Source organism: Hyperoodon ampullatus (genome assembly GCF_949752795.1).
Source record: "Hyperoodon ampullatus genome assembly, chromosome: 3".
In the NCBI taxonomy this organism is placed as follows: Eukaryota; Metazoa; Chordata; class Mammalia; order Artiodactyla; family Ziphiidae; genus Hyperoodon; species Hyperoodon ampullatus.
In genome coordinates, this window is record NC_136916.1 from 25,379,532 (window position 1) to 25,403,035 (window position 23,504).

At 45.7% G+C, this 23,504-nt stretch overlaps 1 protein-coding gene across 2 annotated transcripts in view; it reads right to left on the reverse strand.

Annotated features, from left to right (window-relative positions):
- Window positions 1-13,295, reverse strand: part of FBH1 (F-box DNA helicase 1) — a gene marked incomplete at its 5' end in the record, with an annotated part of 34,719 nt that extends 21,424 nt beyond the window's left edge. The window contains 9 exons of one of the 2 annotated variants that reach the window (XM_079700822.1): window positions 588-810; window positions 1,506-1,674; window positions 3,448-3,542; window positions 3,898-3,990; window positions 4,500-4,690; window positions 6,243-6,378; window positions 6,485-6,615; window positions 10,522-11,105; window positions 13,199-13,295. In XM_079700822.1, the coding sequence (XP_079556948.1) occupies window positions 588-810; window positions 1,506-1,674; window positions 3,448-3,542; window positions 3,898-3,990; window positions 4,500-4,690; window positions 6,243-6,378; window positions 6,485-6,615; window positions 10,522-11,040 (1,557 nt within the window). Of the gene's footprint in view, window positions 1-587; window positions 811-1,505; window positions 1,675-3,447; window positions 3,543-3,897; window positions 3,991-4,499; window positions 4,691-6,242; window positions 6,379-6,484; window positions 6,616-10,521; window positions 11,106-13,198 lie in introns of those variants that run through there. The other variant, XM_079700823.1, reaches the window with a different exon arrangement.
- Window positions 13,296-23,504: the final 10,209 nt, after the last annotated feature.

Sequence of the window (23,504 nt, forward strand, 5' to 3'; positions counted from 1 at the left end):
TGACCCTGAAATCAGGAGTTCATGTCCACGTGCAGGGGTCAAAGCAAAGGCCCAAGCTCACGGTGAACGGCAGCCCCTCCCTGACCTCCCCGGCTCCACGAGGGCCTCGTGTCAACGTCAGGCGCCCAGATGGGCAAAAGCCAGGCGCTGGACCACACCCAGAGGTAGAGCATCGCTCAGGAAGCACAGCATCTGATGAACCAAGAAAGGCTGGATGACTCCTCTAGATTTATGACCGACAGTTAATTCCTAAAAAGTGTGGTCAATGACTGAAAAGACTTGATAAAAATTAGAAAAGAGAATCACATCTTTAGACCCTGGACCAGCAGACCCCACGACGAGCTCTTATAAACCCTGGGCAGGAGCCCCATCTGTGAAATGGAGGACCAGGCTGAGGACTGAGCAAGATGAGCGCTCTTCACACAAAACCCTGTACACTTCGCAGCCAGCACCACCGGCCTAGGGCCTCCCCTCCACCTCCACCTCCTGCCAGCAGCTCTAAAGACATCAAAGACCAGCACAAGCTGGCACCGTGTCGAGCCCTTGTTCCACCCGAGCCCTAACTCCAAAGGGACTGAGACACTCACCAGCTTCTCACTCTGCTCGACCATGACTCTCTGTCCCTGGCTGTTCTTACACCAGATGGGCACGTGGTCGATCGTCAGCTCGTCGTCAGCCGAGGCAAAGAAGTTTTCCAGAGTCTTACATACTAGCTTGGCCCTTATGAAGCCACCCTTCCCTTCAGCGAGGACAGAGTTGACCATGAAGGGGGTTAACTTGAAGAGATTCAACTTCTTCTTCAATTGGTACCTGCAACGCACGTCCCAAAGGCACAGGGTTGGCTTTTGTGGCAACTCGCGATTTAGTGTCTCCCCCAGGCCTGCCCCCTTCTCTCCGATGACACCACCAGGTCACTGGAAGTGGCACATACAGGTGACGAAAATAAGCCAGAGGAGCTGAGTGAGGTCCTCGTAGGATTGGAAAGGGCTCCATTATGCTTTCCAGAATTCACATCTAATAACCCAGGAGACGAAGTGGCTCACAGCACATACCACTGTTCCAAGGTGTGGACCAGACTCCAGGAGGCCCCGGGGGGGAACCTCAAAGTTCCCTGAAGCTTTCTCGTCCAAGGGGACACGGCTCAGAAGCCCTGGGTGCCTGGAACAAGTGCCCCTCAGCCCCGACTTCTCCTCTCCAGCTTCTGAGGAAAGCCTGAATGGGCCAACCAGACTGGTGATGCCCTGAACTTTAGGCAAGTCACTCTGACCTTCTGTGCCTCAGTTCCAGAGACATGAGAATGCCTGCCTCAGTGAGATAGTGTTAAGCTTCCCTCAGTAGCAATATATCTCTATGGGATGAAGTAAAAATTACTCCATCTATGGCCATATTCCCTGCCTATAAGTGAAGATAAAGCACTAAGTTTTCTCCAAGTCTCTGTGGCGTACTGACTGCAACGTGAGAGCAGTAACTGGACGTAATGGCAACAGTGGCACCACAATGCTCACTTGCGCCCAATGTGTCCGTAGGCCATGGAGTGGAAGGTCTTGCAGATGACATTGCTGGGGAAGACGAGCTCGGCCTGCTTGGCAATGCTCTTGTTGAAGGTCACGTATAGAAACCTGCTCTCAGACCACTTCTCAGCGTACTTGACCAGGGTGGAGGTCTTCCCAGTGCCTGAGGAAGCCAAAAGCAAGGGAGGTGACCCTCTGACCAGGAATAACGGTTCCCACAGACGCTATAATCGGGTCCCACCCATGCCTATCTCCCCGCTTGTCTGGGACCACACAGTGGCAAGTTCTCCAGTACTGATGAAAACTAACAACGGTGCTGTGAAGGGAGCAGCAGACTCAAGACAGAGCCACCTGGGTTGGGGTTGCAGACCCTGCAGCTCTAGGCGGGCCACTTCAGTCTGCTCCTCAGCCTGTGTGGGTAACACTGACCTCTTAGGGTGTACAGGATAATTACCCAGGTACCCAGTAGAGGAACTCATAAACGGTAGCTATGCTGGCCTAGGCACCATTCATGCTTCGACAGCAAGAGCATGAAAATGAGATTCAAGGATCCTTCCAACCCGTTCTGAACTATCCTATCTGCCCCTCCTCCCCACCTTTCATTCAGTTACTCAGTTAGTCAACTGTCATCCACCGAACAAGTATTTCCTGAGCACCTACTGCACATCCAGCCCTACACTAGGCACTGGGAGCATGTCACAAACACAAAGCAAGGTTCCTGCATTACAATCTAGTTGGGAATAAAACACCAACACAGTTGGAAAAATTGGAACAACAAAAAAAAAGAGAATAATGATAACACAGTAGAGTGAAAAAGAATATGGATCTGGAAACAAAAAAGAAAATCTCGCCTATAAAAGAAGAAAAATAGCACCTCCTTTCCTACCTACCAGGGCTGTTTGAAGATCAACAGATCAATGACATAGTGTGGAGGTGTTTACAGAAGGTGTGTGCTGGCTATTCTTCCCATGTAATCAGACACCAAACAGTTAATACAGATTAGTCACAGTGAGAGTTCAGAATCACAGAGGTCTCAAAGGGCTGAGGAAGCCTCCACCGAGAAGACACAGAAGTGACGGAGGTCAACATCGGATGGCAGAGAGATAGAGGAAGTAGGGGGCGGGGAGGGGAAAAGGCACGTTTCTGGAGAGAAATAGATCCAGCTTTGAATTCTCCCTCCACCACGTATTTGCTCATTTAATCTGGACCACATCATTTTAATTTCCCTGAGCTTTAAAACCTCATACATAAAATGAACCAGAAATTCCCTGGCCATCCACACTTCCACCGCAGGGGGCGTGGGTTCAATCCCTGGGGAATTAGGATCCTGCATGCCATGCAGTGCAGCCAAAAAATAAATAAATAAACCAACCTCACAGAATGTTAGGATTAGCATAGGGCAGACATTTAATAAAGTGGCTGTTGTTTTTAGTAGGATATTTAGGCAGAAAAGAGGCGGGAAGGCATTCCAGGTAGAGGAAATAGCATGAGCAAAGGTTCAAAGAGCAACCAAGTACTCTAAGAGCCAGGAAGCACAATTAGCTGACTGAGGAATGTATGTTAGAACCAAAAGGTAGGAGGCCCTTCTAGACTTCACCCTATAGAAATCAAGGAGCTCCTGACACTGTCTGAACAGGGGATTCACATGACCTACCGCCCCATAAGCAATCAGTGTCTGAGCAGATATGATGATACATAATAGGCTGGATCAATCCCAGTAGCATCTACCCCACAAACAAACTCCTATGGACCATTTGTTCACCAGGAAGTCCAGTGTGGATGCCCCGCCGGAGTGGTAAGAAAAAGCAATTATTCCTTGGCAACTGCTTTTTAGATGATTTAACTGCAGCAGTTCAATAATAGATTAAGGTAAAGATATTCTGGCAGGTGGCGGGTAAGGTGGTAAGAGGCATTCCAGGAATGGCAGCCCCCTTACCTGCAAATGCCATAATTTTTACCACCTGAAGAGGTTCCATCTTATGGCTTAGGATCAGCTGTTGTTCATGTGTCAGCTGGATGGTTGTTTTCTTGCTATAATCATTACAGAAGAGAAATTAGGAAAAGAATAAGGAATTGAAAAGATCAGGTGATAGACTGTCAAAAATGAAACAGGAAACCAAATGGGATGAATAAAATTTAACCAGAAAAAAGGGGAGGGCCGCCCCCCCTTAGGGTGATTAAATTGTTCTAAAACTAGGTTATGATGTTAGTTGCACACTCAGTAAATCTACTAAAAATTACTGAATTATACAATTAAAATGGGTGAATTTTATGTAATGTAAATTATAACTCAATAAAGTGGTTAAAACAAAACACCTTTTCCTCTTCAAGTACAAGAGTCAGGAATCAAAGACGTCCACACACACACACACCCTTACAGACATACCCTGGCCAGACCGATGGTTCCTCTTTGACTTCTGTGGCCTGAGCACAGGAATTCTCCTGAAGATACAGGCAATAGAAAATGTTGTAGTGAATCCTAACAGGAAAAAAGCAGATTAGAGATTTTCAAATTCAGTCACAATCTGTATCTTATTTTTCCTCAGATGTTTTTTAGACTCCTAACCATTGCTAAAAATAAAATATGTATCACCATTTTATGAAAAAAAGGGAAGAAAAGGGTTTAAATATACCTAGAGCTGAGCTACATTTACCTGCACTGTTGGAGGTAAATATTTGGAGAGCATGGTTCTGGGAGAGATGCCTGGCTGCGGTGGGCAGAGGCAAAGGAGATAGACCAGGATGTGCTCTTTGGGGAACAAAATGTAGCCACGTATGAACACAGAAGGCTCCATCCACTCCAGGCTCAACAGCCCTGAAGGTAGACACTATCTTGGGGATGGTGTACAACCCCACGGCACCTCACGTTCACAGAGCCTGCTTGCCTGCATCACTGCACTCAAACCTCAGGGAGAACCTGGCGGAGCAGTGGGTGGTGGGGCTCGCCCAGCGGTAACGCGGGGAAGGGGCAGGGCGGGGGCCAGTTACCGGTTGCTGATGTTGATCCCTTTCTCCCGCATGGCGTAGAGCAGCACGGCAATGCAGTACAGGGTCTCGGTGATGTCTGGCATGGTCACTGTGGAGCTGGGCCGCCGGAGGCAGAAGAGCAGCTGCTGGATGTCATTGACGCTGCTGGACAGGAGGACGATGGCCGCCACCAAGGCCCACACGTTGACACCCTGAGGAGGGAGGTGGACAGGACAGGAGACGAGACCCAAAACACAACCAGTAAGAATCACATGGGACAGCTGGTGAAGAAAGCCAGGTTTGGGGTTCGTGTACCTTCCTCAGACCGTCTAAACAGAGCGCAAACTTCCCGAATGACATTTGGGAAACACCAGGCATGTCTCCTTTTACCCTGGATTCCTTCTTTCTCATCATTTTTGGGTTTGAGTTCTTAAGTTTTCTTTGATTAAATAACATTTATAAAGTACTTAATGCAAGACCCTGCGCAGATGTGATCCTCCCGCCTCCTCACCAGCCCACCCCACCCCCGGCAGGTCAGTGTGAGCTCTCAGGTCCAGACACTCAAGTCAAACAAGCTCACTATTAAATGGGTGCCCATCTGGGAGGCACAAAAATTGGGGGATACAAAAGAAGACAGCGGTCTTTAGGGGGAAATCAAGACTGACAATTCAACAGCATTAAGATGTTAATTTACTATTTACTTTATATTATTATTATTTAATACTTATTAAATATTAAGTTAACTAAATATTAAATTATTGAAAATTTATTATTATGGACACAGTATGCTCCATTTATTAATGTCTAAGAAAATGTTCACTAACATGGAAATATCAATAACAGACATATAGGGACTTCCCTGGTGGCTCAGTGGTCAAGACTCCACGCTCCCAATGCAGGGGGCCTGGGTTCGATCCCTGATCAAGGAACTAGATCCCACATGCAGGCCACAACTAAGAGTTTGCAAGCCACAACTAAGGAGCCGGCAAGCCGCAACTAAGGAGCCCGTTCTGCCACAACTAAGACCCAGCACAACCAAATAAAAAAAAAATAATAATGGACATATAAGTATATAACTATCATTCTTAACTTTACTGCAAGCCTCCCTGTTAAAAATGCATCCACAAAAGCAAAGTTCCACTCATCTTTCACTACAACCATACTGGGAAACAAATCTCACTCCATCGACGATCACTTCACTAAGATGGACAGAGAAATGCACATGGCTGGATTTCCAATCCTCGACTGGCTGCAGAATGAGGCTGAGGTTGCATGTGGCTTCCAAAACAAAATTTAAGAAGAATCGCTATCCAGATGAGAAGCCACAAGACAAAGGAAACTGGAGACTATTTCCAGCTTTTCATTAACTCACTGTGTGTCAGTACAAAATCCTTCTTTTCTCTGGTTCTTTCAAATAACCCAAGGTGTCAACAATACAATGGGCTGCCTGGTAAAGAAATCCTTACTAATCAAAGTGTGTAGAGGCTAGATGACCATCCTCTGTTGGAACTGCTCAACAGAATGGGAAATCGGATGAAATACTTTTTAAAATTCCTTCCAAATTAAAGAATCTGTAACAATGTAGCCTTTTATTTCTCTGTGGGACCAATGACAAGATTAAGGCTTCAAAGCAAAGGCTGAAGGAAGATTTTGAAAATAAATCTAAAATAACCTTCAACCAAACTTGATCACCAATACACTTTCTTCCAAAGAGAAAAGGTGTCGCCTCCCCAACCCTCCCCTCCCTGCAGCCTCTTCACGTACGGCAGGGGCAGCGTAGAGATCGGGGAGGTGTTGGCGCACGCAGGCCTCTGCCTCAGGGAGGAGGAGGTGATCCCTCAGACTCCACAACGCCCGTCCAGGGTCCACACTCGGGGAGCACTTAGTGGTGGCTGTGTAGCTGTAAGACATTCACAGCAGCGTCCATGGGAAAGGTGATCCAGTAAGTGCTGATTTCTGGGAAAGGACTTTGGAAACCGACTTCCTCCCAAGAAACGGGGACTCACCGGATGAGGTTCAGCACACACAGGTCTGACTCCTTCTCTACGCCATAGCTCGAGAGGATGCCGTCCACTTTGCTGACAGCTTGCTCTTCATTCATCAGGTATCGGTGATACAGCTTTTTCCAAGGAATGAACTAGACAGTTTAAAAAAATCCAAAACAACATGCAGGCAATGGCTATTAGAGAACTGATCAGGCCACAAACATATAGATAACTGTTTGAAAAACAATCACAGTCTACAATTCAAAAGCTGGGCAAATAGGGTAGAAACATTACACAAATTTTCGTTGGAAAGTAGAAGGGGGGGCTCTTGGTTTTGGTTCCAACATTTACTTCTTACAGAATCTGGGAAGAGCTAGTGCTTCAATTTCCCTATCTGAAATAGTGTCCTGTCCCTGTTGGGACACTAATGGCTCAGAGCTTCAGCAAGGATTAAATAACATGAGAGTTGTGGCTATACTAAGATTAGACAAAATAGACTTTAAGTCAAAAGTTATTAGAAGAGGGACTTCCCTGGTGGTCCAGTGGTGAAGAATCCGCCTTCCAATGCAGGGGACACAGGTTCGATCCCTGGCCGGGGAACTAAGATCCCACATGCCGCAGGGCAACTAAGCCCACGTGCCACAACTACTGAGCTCGCGCACCTCAACTAGAGCCTGCATGCTGCAAACTACAGAGCCCACGTGCCCTGGAGCCCATGCCACAACAAGAGAAGAGAAAACTTGCACGCCACAACTAGAGAAGAGAAAACCTGCACACCACAACTAGAGAGAAGCCCGCGTGCCAAAACAAAGAGCCCGCGCGCCACAGCGAGCGCTGCAATGAAGATCTCGCGTGCCTCAATGAAGACCCGATGCAGCCGAACAAATAACTTAAAAAAAATTATTAGAAGAGACAAAGAATATTACTTGATGATAAAAGGGTCAATTCACCAAGAAAATATAACAATTATAAATATGCACGTACCAAATATCAGAGCTCCTAAATCTAGGAAGGAAACACTGACAGAATTGAAGAGAAAAACAGACAGCAACATAATAACAGGAGACTTCTATACTCCACTTTCAAGAATGGATAGAACAAACAATACTGGACCAAAAAGGCATATACTGAACACTCCATCCAGCAACAGTAGAATATACAATCTTCTCAAGTATACATAGAACATTCTCCAGGAAAGATCATGTACAAGAACACAAAACAAGTAAGTCTCAACATATTTTAAAAGACTGAAATTATAGCAAGTATGTTTTTCGATCACTACAGAACTAGAAATCAGTAGCAGAAAGAAAACTGGAAACCCCACAAATATGTACAAATTAAACAACACACTTAAAACAACCAATGGGTCAAAAAGGAAATCACAAAGAAATTAGAAAATACCTTGAGACAAATGAAAACAAAAACACAGCATACCAAAACGTATGGAATGAAGTGCAAGCAGGGCTAAAAGTTAAGTTGATAGTTATAAAAACTTACATTAAAGAAGAAGAAAGATCTGGATTTCCCTGGTGGTGCAGTGGTTAAGAATCCGCCTGCCAATGCAGGGGACATAGGTTTGAGCCCTGGTCCAGGAAGATCCCACAGGCCATGGAGCAACTAAGCCCATGTGTCACAACTACTTAGCCTGTGCTCTAGAGCCTGCAAGCCACAACTACTGAGCCCATGTGCCTAGAGCCCATGCTCTGCAACAAAAGAAGCCACTGCAATGAGAAGCCCGCACACCACAACGAAGAGCAGTCCCCACTCACCACAACTAGAGAAAGCCCATGTGTAGCAATGAAGACCCAACACAGCCAAAAATAAAATAATTTTTTAAAAATATTTTTTAAAAATGAAGAAAGAGGGCTTCCCTGGTGGCACAGTGGTTGAGAGTCCGCATGCCGATGCAGGGGACACGGGTTCGTGCCCCGGTCTGGGAAGATCCCACATGCCACAGAGCGGCTAGGCCCGTGAGCCATGGCCGCTGAGCCTGCGCGTCCGGAGCCTGTGCTCCGCAAGGGGAGAGCCCACAACAGTGAGAGGCCTGCGTACCGCAAAACAAACAAACAAACAAACAAAAAACCAATAAAACTAAGAGTTGTTTTTTTTTTTTTCTTTTTTTCTTTTTTTTTTTTTTACAAGATCAACAAAATCTACAACCCTTAGATATATTTTGGAAAAAAGAGAAGATTCAAATAACTGAAATCAGAAATGAGAGGGGAACATTACAACATGTCACAGGAATAAGAAGACTTATAAGAATACTATGACCAACTGCAGATCAACCAACTGGATATACTAGAAGAAATGGATAAATTCCTAGGAACACACAACCTACAAAGACTGAGTGATGAAGAAACAGAAAATCTGAAGAGACCAATAATGAGTAAAGAGACTGAATCGGTAATCAAAAGCCTCCCAAAAAGTTAGAGTCCAGGACCAGACTGCTTCACTGAAAAATTCTACTGAACATTTAAAGAACTAACATCAATCCCCCTCAAACTCTTCAAAAAAACTGAAGAGGAGGGAGCACTTCCAGACTTATTCTGAGGCCAGCATAACCTTATACCAAAGCCAGACAAAGACACTACAAGAAATAAAATGAAAATGAGAGCTGTGACAAGGTCACTGAAAATAACCAAGTCATTGCTGGTGATCATAAAAACATCAAGAGGGGGCTTCCCTGGTGGCGCAGTTGTTGAGAGTCCGCCTGCCCATACAGGGGACACGGGTTCGTGCCCCAGTCTGGGAAGATCCCACATGCCATGGAGCAGCTGGGCCCGTGAGCCATGGCCGCTGAGTCTGCGCGTCCGGAGCCCGTGCTCCGCAACGGGAGAGGCCACAACAGTGAGAGGCCCTCATACTGCAAAAAACAAAAAAACAAAAACAAACAAACAAACAAAACATCAAGAGGTAAGGATAAGCTGGGATATCTTCCCAAAATCTTCTCGAGCAGAATGGAGGGAAACCTCATCTATCCCCAGTTCACATCAGAGAGATCTCAATTATATGGGTAGAAATACTGAACCAAAACAGAGTTCACAAATAAAAACAGAAAGATATTTCTTAGAAAGTAGGAGACAAGACCCCAGGCAAAGAATGGAGCAAGAGCTATACGAAATTTCCTACAAAATCTTTTGGGCTTGGAAGAGAAATGTACTAAGCTTTGATATATCCACCTTACCCTCCATCTCCAAGGTTTTAAACTTCAATGCATTTGAAGAATAAGTTAAACTCTCTACCTCTGGTTTATTCCCAATGTCTGGTCTAAGGGACATACAAGCTAAGCAGAACATTCTCCCAGCCCTCAGGCTTACTGGAGACCTGAACCTGAGAAGTATGGCACAACAAAGGGAAGGGCAGGGCGCAGGATAACGGTATCAGGAAATCCTTTCTGAGATCACAGGCTGCCCCCATGTCATCTTCAAAAGGTACTCTTGTGACTAAATGCAACGCTCATTTACTAATCACCTACTGTATGCAGAACATCGTGAGACAGTGCCGAATGCAAAAACAAACAGGAGAGCCAGCCCTCTAGCAATGCGCTAATAATTTAAAGGGAGGAAGAAGGCTCTCTAAGACCATAACAGAACATGATAAGCTTGAACAGAGGTATAAATCACTATAGTAGCACAAGAAAGAGAGTGAGAGAGTGATTTCAATGGGATGGAATGAGAAAGCGTTAGTCTAAGAGTGCAGCCTTGAAGAGGAAAGACAGCAACAGAGCTATGAGGGGCCCTTTCGGTTGGCTGGGGGAAGTGGGGTGCAGATTAGACCAACATAAGCAAAGTACTGTGCAGTCCACAGTTGGGAAGCAGAACATCATTGGTTGTGGACAGAATACAGGGATGGACTGGAATGAAGTCAGCAATGAGCCTGGAATAATAAGGTGGGACACACAAAGGTCCCAGTTGCCTCCGGGAGATTGGGATTTGATTCTGGAGGCAAATGGACACCAACATTTCTGAAGAAACGCCATTGTCAGTAGTACGCATTAAGTGAAGCAAATCCATGGACTTTTAGAGAAAACATGACAGAACGAAAAGCGCTTTCCGTACCAGTGGATCACTGATTATCTCCCTCCAAAAGTGGCACACCAAGCTCAGATTCCAGTAGAGGTCTTCCATAGGGAGGAAAGCAAAGATGTGCCTCAGGACCTCGCTGGGCAGGCTGCAGATGTGGCTCTGGGGTTCCTGGCAGGGCGAGGTCCCAAGAAGCCCATAGTAAGAGTCAGGAACAGGATCAGGACCAATGTCCTCCACCTCCTGGCTGGATTCTTCAGGCTGCGCAGAGAACCACGACACACCGTCTTCTGCTTCCTGCCTGCCTTCCCTGGGCCGTGTGCACAACAGGGACAGATGATGCCGTGGGGCCTTCCTAGAAACCCCATCCCACTGACTGGTCCCTGTGGCTTGATTCCTCTCGTCCTCGAAGGACCGAGACCGCTTCCCTGACGAGCGTGGCCGTGCTGCTCCATCACCTCCCTGAGGCAGGGTGCAGTGGCCCTCTGCAGCAAAAATCATCTCGTCCTCCGAGTCCTTAGAGCTGTCCTGGCCCACAGAATTGCTTTTGGCCATGTCATTGGTGCACCGCTGCTGGCCAGCAAGGAAGAATTCAGGGTTGTATCCCGGGCATCCTCGACCTGGACAGAGAACGCAAACAAGGTGAACGAGAAATGAATAATGACTGATGACCCTTTGTTGACCCAAATAAGACAAACTAATTTTCAATTATCTATTTTAATAGAGGAAAGAGACAAGGATGTATTTTATTGGTCAACTGATTATATAAATAGCTTAATCCAAAAAATATTTATATTGGGCTCTATCATACAGTCAGATACACATTTGGAAAGAGACAGAGACCAGTCTTTGGATGGTGTGAGGACCACATTACACTTTGCAATATAGACAAACTGAATACCTGAACGGACAGGAGTACATGACTGCTCACATTCACACATCTGCTCGTAAAATTCACCTCTCCTGGCTTGTTCTTACCATTAAAAAAAAATAATCTAAATTTGCATAAGTAGAAAGGAAAATGCTTTAGATTATCAGGATACAGTAAAACCCACTCTTCTCATTTGACAGTTAAAACCCTTTCAATTGATTTTTATTTCCTCCTGTGAAACTGACACATTATTTAAAATATAAAAATCAGAATTTTCTTCCTATTATTAGTGGTGTCTAATCTACTCTATACACTCATTCAATAGGTATTTACTAAGCACCTATGATTTGGAAACAAATATAAACTGTATGTAAATCATATAAAAGAACAGTATATATAGTCCCTGACCTCACAGACTTTTCAGGCACTCGAGAGGAATCCAACTGGTGATTTCACACATCACCACAGCATTTTTAAATTCCTATAAATTACTGTAAAATGCCAATGAAGTATTTAAACACCTTATCAATATACAACAAAATATATGGTACCTTCCTGAAATGGCTGTAGCCAGAATTCTCACCTTAAAAATTAAGAGTGGATCAACTATACTTCAATAAGATTTTTTTAAAAAGTAAATAATAAAATAAATTAAAAGTTTTAAAAATTAAAAGTAAAAAAAGAGTGGAATGAAACTACATTTAGCTTTTAACAGGATATAAAACTTACTACTTTTTTCTATGTTAGAAAAAAATTATAACTGCTTCTGGGGCAATGTGACAGAAACCCAAGTTTTGAAGTCAATAGGCCAGGGTTAAATTCTGATGTTTCCTAATTGTGGAGTTAATTACACCAATATTTATGAAGAGCTACCACCTACTCAGTTTTAGGACTCCACACTGAAACACACATGCTGACAAGTCTTTATCAGTAAAGAACTCACAACACAGATGAGAAGTTGACTTATACACACAAAACAGACAAAATATCAAACGCTATATAACCACCGAGTTTAAAACTGCCTCATACAATTGATTACAGTGGTTCCAAAAAGTGGTAAACAGAGACTACAATCACATCACAAGAATTGAAGATGACTAGTGAGATCCGAGTTGGATTCTGAAATGAGATATATCACAAGGAAATAAGACAATCTGGATTATACAAACAGGTATTAATGAAAGTGGGAATTCACTTGGCACTAGACGGGTCATAAGGAAAATAAGCTGCCAGAAGTAGAGCCTGCATGTAATAACGTCAGGGGATTGAGCCTGAGTCCCTAATAGTAACAGGGAACATACCACACTGGAGGTTCTTGAGAGTGGCACTGACATGACAGAAAATGGTATTCAGAAACATTATTTGATATTCAAGCTATATGGAAAAAATAAAGTCTGAAGGCAAGGAGAGGGTTATTGCAGCAGCCCAGGTACGAGGTGACAGAGGGCACAATCTACCGTAAAAGCACTGAGTGAGGGGACATTTGGGAGAAAAAGAGTGATACGGTGGACCTAGTGATGGACTGGACAAAGAGGACTGCTGAAGAGTCAGGAAATCACGACGGTTCCAGAATGGAATCGTGGTGATGCTGGGACGTGTTCCCTACCACGTTATAGTTAAGCCAGCTAGTGGAATTCATTCAGCCGTGCTTTTCTGGGGCTTTTACCAACCACTATGATAGCATGGAATTTTCACAGAAAACTCACAAATAGTGAAAAAGTGTCAAACTATTGCAACAGAACCACAAGATCACAGTAGCAGTATTTACAAATACCAGGAGATATTCAAAGGCCACACACACTACAGATTCTGAAACGCAAGGTATTTTGGGGGAAGACATACCTCTAGTCCCTCTTTTGGTTCTGGGTCTAGGATAGAGACCGTGGTTCGGGTCTCTGTTTGTCCATCTTTGACCGAAGGGCTGGGTCACGGCCAAGTGACTGCGAGCCAGATGTTGGCAGTCGACAGCTGTAAGATGCTTCCGCTTAAACCGTCTCACTGTTTTGTATCAACAGGCAGAAGAAATGCGGCACTTGTTAGTTATCACCAATTCTACAAGCTAGCCGGCAAATTAACCTTAATTTTCAGGAATACAGTGGCTGTGGGCCACCCCAGCCAGCCCTTTCCCTCTTCCCCATATTCCCATCAACTTTCAGTCATTTTATAGTTTCCTTGCATCTCTTCCTTAGGATTTGAGAATCCTAAAATAAGATCCTAAAATAACCTTCTTTTCCACCTATCATACTTTGTAGAAGCCCTGATCATGAAATGCTCATTCAAAAAGAATTTGCCACTAATGGATAAATGGAGATCTGGCAACTTTTCCTTGACTTTAGCTAGGCCATTGATACTATCATAATAACCATAAATATTTTAAGAGTTGGCTATAGCTTTTCAAAAAATACTCATGCATCGTCCCCTGTATACACCAGCTTCCCCAAGTCTGAGAAGCAGAAGGCACTAAGCGGACAGTCACAGTAGATTTCCCACCCCTGCTATACATCTCTCCCCATGCACCCCACCCCACCCCGTGCACCCCTCTCGGCCCCGAGAGCATCTCAACATCGGGCACTGATGTAAGAGGACAGGAGCAAGGCCCCCAAGCAGAAGAGAATCGAGCCCACTTTTCAGCATCTTCAGAGGAGGAAATTTCATATTCTCCCTCAGCAAAACAGTACAGCAGTGACTGTGCCTAGAATTCTGTCTCGAGAGTATTGAAATATTTTTGTTTATATTAGTCATTTTTCTGCCAGGTATTTTTTCATTCCTATTTCTGCATTTTATCGCATGTAAGATCTAACTACCTCCTTATGGCATTGAATAGAATGGTTACACTACTGTAAAACAGAATAGTTACACTTAAAAAAAAAAAAGAGGACAAGAACAGATACAAGAGAATTAAAGTGACCCTTTAGGGACTTCCCTGGTGGCGCAGCGGGTAAGAATCACCTGCCAATGCAGGGGAGATGGTTTTGATACCTGGTCCGGGAAGATCCCACATGCCGTGGAACACCTAAGCCCACGCGCCACAACTACTGACCCTGCACTCCAGAGCCCGCGAGCCACAACTACTGAGCCAGTGTGCCACAACTACTGAGGCTGTGCTCTGGAGCCCATGAGGCACAACTACTGAAGCCCACGCGCCTGGAGCCCACGCTCCACAAGAGAAGCCACCGCAATGAGAAGCCCGCACACCACAACAAAGAGTGGCCCCCACTCACCGCAACTAAAAGCCCGCATGCAGCAACGAAGACCCAACGCGGCCAAAAATAAATAAATAAATTTATAAAAATAAAAATGCTCAGCCGGATAAAAGCAGTGTCACATAGCGAGGGGACAGTGGACTTAAAAGGAAAAAAACTGAGTGTGAGCCCTCAGCTGGCCACATAGTGGCCGGAGGACCCCTCGTCACTTAGCTTCTCTAAGACTCAGGGGCATTACAATGATTAAATGAGAAAACACACTCCAAAAGACTTGTTAAACTATAAAACCCTACACAAATATACACATCTGCTTATTGTGTTAAAGCTTAGATGTGACTGATTTGCATAAAACACTGAAATAACTTTCAAATTATAAAGATGTCACCTAATGGCAAGACATGAAGTATATCAGCAGTCCAATTACAGCCTATTCTGTATTACTGAAAATACCTTTTAAAAAGCCAAGGGACTTCCCTTGGTGGCGCAGTGGTTCGGAGTCCGCCTGCCGGTGCGGGGGACACAGGTTCGAGCTCTGGTCCGGGAAGATCCCACATGCCGCAGAGCAACTAAGCCCGTGCGCCACAACTACTGAGCCCGCGCGCCTAGAGCCTGTGCTCCGCAGTGGGAGAGGCCACCGCAATGAGAAGCCCGTGCAACACAACGAAGAGTAGCCCCCGCTCGCCGCAACTAGGGAAAGCCAGCGGGCAGCGGCAAAGACCCAATGCAGCAAAAAAAAAAAAAAAAAAAAGCCAAGTCATATATCTTAATTACTTATTATGAACAGAAAACATCCCCTCCACTATAATGGTTTTATAATTACTTACAGAGGTAGAAAAAAATGAATGTGCAGTTTTTCTATGTTAAAACAATAAATTTGAAATTTTTCCATATAAAAAAAAAGCTTGAAGTCTGATTATTCTTTTTAAAAATAAGACACGAAGGTTTACCTCTTCTGCTCAAAATCCTTCATAGTACAAAGCCAACAACCTAATTGCTATTTTGTCTGAATGGGGACCTCTGGGCTGACTGGCAGAAGAGATAAGGAAGCTACAATGGGCCTTGCAGAACAGAGCTGGCCCTTGGGATCCCTGAGTTCCGCACCTGTGAGTTCCACCAACCGCAGATGAAAAACACCAACACGACCTGTGGTGGGCTGAATCCGCGGATGTGGGATCCACAGGTCCCTGTCCACAGGGTGGACTCTAAGGGGCCTGAGCCCTCTCAGATCTTGGTGCCATAGGGGGTCCTGGAACGAATTCCCTGCAGAAACCCTGGAACGACTATACTGCAAATCCTGGCCCCTAATTCACGTGCTCCAAACACACTTGGGTCAACTACAGGAGCAGCTGAAGAATTCCAGCCAATAAACCCGCTAACCGTGTAGATCCCAGATATGAGACTGATCTCTGCTTTCTCTTCAAACATTCCCAACTGTTTCAAAGCTGGCAAATACAGTGTCCAGAATTAAAACTGGAGACAGTCTAGAAAAATTATCAACAGAGAATATCTTATTTAAAGAAGGTTCCATAGATAAAATCACAAACGAATAAGATTAACAATATCAAACCCTCAAATACATATGACCCAGGACCTTGGTGCTGGCACAGACCTGCAGGAAGTGTTCTGCTTCCAGAGTCCTGGTACAGCCCAGAGCGGTCCTGCACGAAGCCATCACAGAGCAAAGGCTAGCAGCTGGGGGCAGAGGTGCCCACACTGGGCCATCTGGCCTCTGGGTACCAGCACAGCCGCCTACACTGTCCATCTGGAATGGTCCCCGCAGCCCTGACTGCTCATCTGGGAGGCAGAGCTAGCACTTTTACGTTCTTACTTTTCTGACGTCAGTGAGAGGTCAGAAACCGAGACTATTCTTTCTGCCTCTCAGGTCTCTGAGAGATGAAGCGCTGTGACTCACTGCACGGGGAGCTGGGGCCCCCGCACCTGTCTCTGGAGTTAACAAGGCACTTAAGTCAAAGGCCGTGTGATGCACTCGGATCCGGAGCCAGGAGACTTCCTCCCTAACAGCCTTGGTTCCCTTCTCATCACAACGAGGACCCTGACAAGCTGCCATGCGGAGTTCACACCACGGTCATGTGGTTTGAACCAGACAAGACAGATGAAAGTACCTAGCGACACCCATGCAGAGGCTCACAAAGCCCAGCGGCTCAGAATTACACGTGGACCACACTGTGCTGAGGTCTCCTAAAAGATGCCTACATTTTAACAGCACCAATGTTCTTGTGAAGTTATTTAAAATTACTACAGTAAAGTTCTAACCACCTTCTGTTCTTGTTAATATACTTCTAAACCAGCAGCTCAAATATAACTTTATCAAAATAAAGATGCTCAAATGCTACTTCTTGCTTCCCTGAGTCCCCAAACCTCATGTTGCTCCTCCGTCCTCTGAGCAGCAGGTGCCCTTTGCATCGCTCTCCAAGGGCACTTACTATTAGAAGCTGCTCGCGTTTCTTCAAGAAGCAAACTTAAAGTGGTTGGTGAGGAACATGCACCATTAAAGGGATGGAGGGAGATGACAACCAAACTACGTGAGGCCCCAGAGGCCCAGCGGAACCATCTCGAGGCCACAGTGGGTATCTGTACCCTTGGAGACGCTACCACAGTAACTAACAGAAATGTGTCACATTCCTCAGATGTAACGATAGAAGAACACTGGGAAAGTATGAAAACCATTTGTCAAACAGAATTTTGCTCATTCCCACGCTGCTTTTTCTGTGATGGTCCTCTCACAGAGAGACGCCTCACCGGACCGCAGGTGCAGGTCCCAGCCTTGCATCTCACTCTGAAGTTGCAACCACCTGGAGTGTGGCCCTCTGCCAATCACCGATCTCTTCACCTTGAGGATGATCTGTCCCGCCCACCCCCGCCCCCAGTCAGGCACACTGCTGGAGATCAGACTCTCCTCAGCCTCCCTGGAAGGATCATCACTAAACCTGTATGAGACCACCAGCCCTGAAAAGGCAGGGAACATGTCTCATCAGCTTCTTCCTCAAAGCACTTAGCACGACATTGTGCAAATAACAGTTACTCCAACGCTTATTGAATGAGAAGTACGTGCTATGACTCAATTCTGTTGTAATCCGCCTAGCTTCATTTTGTCATCTTCTTGATTGCAAGACAACTTAAAAAACAAGTCACACAAAGCAGAATGGAGTGCTCCTGGTTTCGTGGTGAAGACTGTCGGTCCCCTTCCTCCTTGGCACATGGCTGGTCCACGCTTCCCCATCGTGCTGGTAGCTGGAGGCGCCACAGAATGTGCGTAGAAGGATGTGCGCCTCTTCCAGGCCCATAAACGCCTCTCCTGCTCCTTCCTCTGTCCTCTGCTCCCATCCAGAGAAGGGAAACACCGGTGACCCCAGAGAATCTTAGAGGCCACACATTCGAAAAGGAAGACCCTCCAGCAGCCTGGGTCCTCAGATAACTGCTTTAAAGAGCACCGCTCCTCCCGCACAAGGCTCACACGCTCACACTCACACACTCACACACACACACACACACACACACAAACTGCAACCACCAGAGGCTGTTATGGGATTGAGAAATGCGCTTGGATTGTGAGGTCATTACACGTTTGGATCTGTTTGTTACTGCGGTCACACCTACCCTAACCGTTCTAGGTTCATTTGAAATTGACACCAAGTCACTTCCCTTCTTCCCCTACCTTTGTTAATCATAATTTATACCAAAAGGCCTGCAGGACTTCCCTGGTGGCACAGTGGTTAAGAATCCGCCTGCCAGTGCAGGGGACACGGGTCTGATCCCTGGTCCGGGAAGATCCCAAATGCCACAGAGCAACTAAGCCTGTGTGCCACAACTACTGAGCCTGCGCTCTAGAGCCCGCAAGCCACAACTACTGAGCCCACATGCCACAACTACTGAAGCCTGCGCGCCTAGAGCCCGTGCTCCGCAACAAAAGAAGCCACCGCAAGAAGCCCACACACCACAATGAAGAGTAGCCCCCGCTCGCCACAACTAGAGAAAAGCCTGTGTGCAGCAACAAAGACCCAACACAGCCAAAAATAAATTAAATTAATTAAAACAAACAAACAAAAGGCCTCCAAAATTTACAGGTTACAGACCTAAATGGACAAGCTGAAGATAATAAGTGCCTACAATTCCTGGAAGGAAAGATTATTAAAAAACCACCTAAAAAAAAAAAATCAAGATAACTCACCAGCACAGGTGCCTGACTGGAGAAACAGCTCGTAACAAGAACCCAGCTGGGGGCTTCCCTGGCGGCGCAGTGGTTGAGAGTCCGCCTGCTGATGCAGGGGACACGGGTTCATGCCCTGGTCCGGGAAGATCCCACATGCCACGGAACGGCTAGGCCCGTGAGCCATGGCCGCTGGGCCTGTGCGTCCGGAGCCTGTGCTCCGCGGCGGGAGAGGCCACAGCAGTGAGAGGCCCGCATAATGCAAAAACAAAAAAAACAAAAAAAACAAAAAAAAGAACCCAGCCGGGTGGTTTTGCTAATCTAGAGAAACCCAACCTCATCCTGTTAGCTCCCCACAAGCCTCCCGCCCTTCTCCGGGGGGCTCCGTGCAGATCAAGCAGACACGCTCTTCTTTCTGGTGAGACAGCAGAGGTGCCCACGGCTGGCCCATTGTTACCAGAAGCAGGTACTTCACAGGCCAAACTGCGCCCTGAGAGAACTAAGAGCCCAATCTGAGCAACATGAACGGTGTTGGTCCCCAACTCCAGTGCGACAGAAAGTATTTATTCAACCCAGGCAGCACTCCGTAGTAATAAAACCACCCTGTATGTCTCTGAGAGACCTGCAACAACTATCTGTACAACTATATTTAATATAAGTCATTTACATACAAATTACTATTACTATAGTATGGTTTTTTAAATTTATTTATTTAACTAATTAATTTATTTATTTGGCTGCGTTGGGTCTTCATTGCTGCTCGCGGGCTTTCTCTAGTTGGGGCGAGCGGGGGCTACTCTTCGTTGCAGCGCGCGGGCTTCTCATCACGGTGGTCTCTTGTTGTGGAGCATGAGTTCTAGGCCTGTGGGCTTCAGCAGTTGTGGCTCTAGAGCGCAGGCTCAGTAGTTGTGGCGCATGGGCTTAGCTGCTCTGCGGCATATGGGATTTTCCCAGAGTAGGGCTCGAACCTGTGTCCCCTGAATTGGCAGGCGGATCCTTAACCACTGCACCACCAGGAAAGTCCCTATAGTATGTTTTATTAACGTCTTCTTAATCGTTGTTTAAGTGTGTATTAACATGTCTTCTGCCCCTAGGCTGAAAGCTTTATAGCCTGGTGAGAGGAGCAAGGCACTCGGCCCCAGCACCCAACACCCACTGCTCCATAAATATTAATGAAATGAACGCATTAAAAGAACAAATGCACAACTACGGCACTTCCCTCTAAAGAAGATGAGGTTGTCTTATTTGGCTTTGAAATCCTACACTATGTTATAGGTCCAACGTGCTTCATAGCTTTTGGAAGTTCTTTCACGTACTCTCATCTGATCCTTGCACAGTCCTGCAATTGTGCCAAGATGACACTGGGGCTCAGGTGATGGAACTTAGGTCTTCTGACTCCTCAAGCCCAGAGTTCTTTCTACGGAAGGTAACATTCTCTCTTCCACATCCAGAAATATTCAAAGCAGCTTCTAAAAACCTCAGCTTTAATTTCTCTGTCCCTTTTTAGAAATCACTGTGGAACACCATAACCAAAGATAGCAAGTATTTAGAAAGTGGCAAGCATAAGGAAAATATCACAAAATACTGTACACTCAAAATGGAAAAACTTCCAAATATTTTGTCCCCATTAGCTCTACAAGAAGCAAACGCAGAAAGGAAAACACAACACGCAAGTCCTCACTCAGTGCAGAGCTGGGTCCCTGCCAGCACTACATCCCACTTCCCTACAAACCCAAAGGTCCAGGCTCGCAGGCCCAACCTCACGTAGGTCCCCTCACACCCACAAACACCTGCTCCTCCCTTGGAACAGCACTCACTTATTACAGCAAACAAGGATGGCGAGAGCTTTTCTACGTGTTTCTCGCAAGGAAAAGAAAGAACAGGGAAAGAATGGAAATACAAGAAAATAACCATTACTTACAGACTAGAATTTATAGATTTGAAAGGCTTTTTTCTACTGTCAATTCAACCCACAACCACTTTTAAGTATCTATGATTTCCCAGATTCATTATAAACACCATGAGGGCTTCCTCTCTTGGCATCTCTGGGGTCAAATGCTATTTGAGACACTGAGGATTCAAAAACAAATGATGTCGCCTGTCCATAAGGCAGCTCTCAAAACACACACAGGGCTTCCCTGGTGGCGCAGTGGTTGACAGTCCGCCTGCCGATGCAGGGGATGCGGGTTCGTGCCCCGGTCCGGGAAGATCCCACATGCCGCGGAGTGGCTGGGCCCGTGAGCCATGGCCGCTGAGCCTGCGCGTCCGGAGCCTGTGCTCCGCAGCGGGAGAGGCCACAACAGTGAGAGGCCCGTGTACCACACAAAACACACACACACACACACAAATTACTATACATAATGCACTGTAAGTGCTACACAAATGCACTTATGAAATGAAGAAAAGTGACCAGTTAGGAAGGACGAAAAAGGCTTTATGAAGAGTTCAGCCTTGCAAGATGAGTAGGATCGGGGAAGGCAAAAGAAACAATGTGTGCAGAAACACAGAGAAATAGCACAGCAGTGGTGTGCCGGGAAGCCGGGTTTCATCAGAACAAGAGGCTCATGGATTGTGGAAAAGGATGGAAAAGAATTTGGAAACACAGAGGATAAATGTCCTTAAATATAATGCCAAGGAATTTGGACTTTATCATGTAGGCAATTCAGCGGATCATCTTGCTTTTCTAAGCAGGGTCAATGACCAACCAAATTTACACATTAGAATGGTAACTCTGGAGGCAGGCAGAGGATGAGTAAACATGCAGACTGTCAAGAAAACAAGGCAGAAAGTCACTTTACCAACCAAGGCAAGAGGTGGTCAAGGCCTAAGGGCAGCAGCAGCAAAAATAGACAGAAGGGGAAAGTGAAGCCTAACAAGTTTTTTTGGACTGGTGAGACTGGAAGAGAAAAAACAACACAGGTAACTGACATTTCTAGCCAGAGTTCAATGATCACATCATTAACCACGTTAAAGAGTAAAGGAGAAATCGTGTTTTCGTTTTAATCACTTCTTCCGGGAATGAAGGGAAAATGAAAGCTTTCAGTTTTGAAAATGGCCGTTTGTTCTGTTTTAAAATTATCTGTAGCATGCCAGGTTAAGCTCCAGGAGGTACTCTGAGATATGAGACTTGTCCTCAAAACGTCTGTGAGTGACAACTGGAGACATAAGATTCAAGACGCTTTGGTGAGATGCTCTAAGAGCAGATGATTCCACTGACAGATGGGCAAAGACAGAATTCACATTCGATCTTCAAATAAAATCAGCCTAGGAAGGATAGAGGGGAATGACAAGCAGAGAAAGATGATGACAACAAATCTGAAATTAGAGTTCTAAGTCCAATACCAAGTTTGGTGTTCACACACTCAAAGGTCACAAAACATGTGAAATGATCACGACACCGGAACCATGAAACACAACAAAAGATAAAGGAAAGAGGACAGCCAAGCAGCAAATCACAATGCCAATGAAGGCCACATGTGAAATGAGTTGCTACAGGGCACACCACAAATTCCAAACACCTGCACAAAAAGGAATGAGCAGACCAACTGGGAAACCTTAAGACCCCAGTGTAGCTCCATCCATTAGCTTACTGTCAAGATATGTCCCCTCTACACCAAACTTTTGCTCCAGAGAACCACAGGGGCTGTGGACAGGTTAACATACGTTGTCTTCTAGTTATCTAAAGGGGGACGCAGACCAAAATAAGTTCCTAAAGAAGACAGGGGGGGCAGAACTGCATGTGGGAAACCAATTAAATAACCAGTTAAATAACCAATCATCTGAATTTAAAATATTGTCCTATAGTGCAAACGTTTTGTTTTTAAAAGCAAGGAAGCTGGAGGCCTAAGGCAAGAGAAGGTGGAGTCGCTGGCAATGAGGATGTGGAGGGGGATTAACAACAAAAAATGTGAAACTACCAGATACCTCAACTTCCACTTGCACCAACACCAACAGCTGCGCTAAGACCAGTGCTTGGCATGTCCTAAAACTTGATGCACTTCAAAGCACTTTTACACCTTCCTTTTTTTTTGGAAGTGGCAAGATACAAGGGGACAATAACTTTGGCAAAGCTGATATTGGACCTGGTTCTATCTCTGATGATTATCCATATTACACTCAGTTAACCAAATTCAATCCGCTCACAAGTAAAATGAGCTTGTTTTCGTACTAGAGGTCTTTTTTCGTTTTATCTCCCTTAATTTATTTGAGCAGAGTGCCAAGCACTAGCAGACTCTCAACCAGGGGCTACCATCCTTCCTTCCAGAGGTCTTTATTAGCTGTACTCCCGTGGGAAAATCGCTAACTTCTTTAGGCCTCAATTTCCCTACCTGTCATGATGCCTTCCTTTCAGGGTTGCTTGCGGATGAGATAATGTAAAGTGCTTTGTAAACCAGAGTACAATACAAGATGTAAAGCATAATTGTCTCCAGGCCTGGCAAATAGCAGCTGCTCCCATTTTATCTCTAAAGGAACTGAAAACACCAGGAGGGTTAAATGACGAGCATCCAGGAAAATCGGGTAAAGAACTCAACACCTACCCTCACGTCTCCCGTCACCCCACACAGCTTGCTCAGACCTCAAGTACCCTCCACCCGTTCAAGGCCCTCCCACATCACCTTAATTTTCAGGTTAGGGGGAGGGCGACTGCAAATGAAAGAGGCAAAAGGATACCATAAAATGACTCGCCCAAGGTCAAAACAGCAGAGCAGAAGGAAAGGAAACGCTGGCTGCCCCCAGCGGAGGCCACGTCTCCACGACTCCCACACCGCCGAGCAGC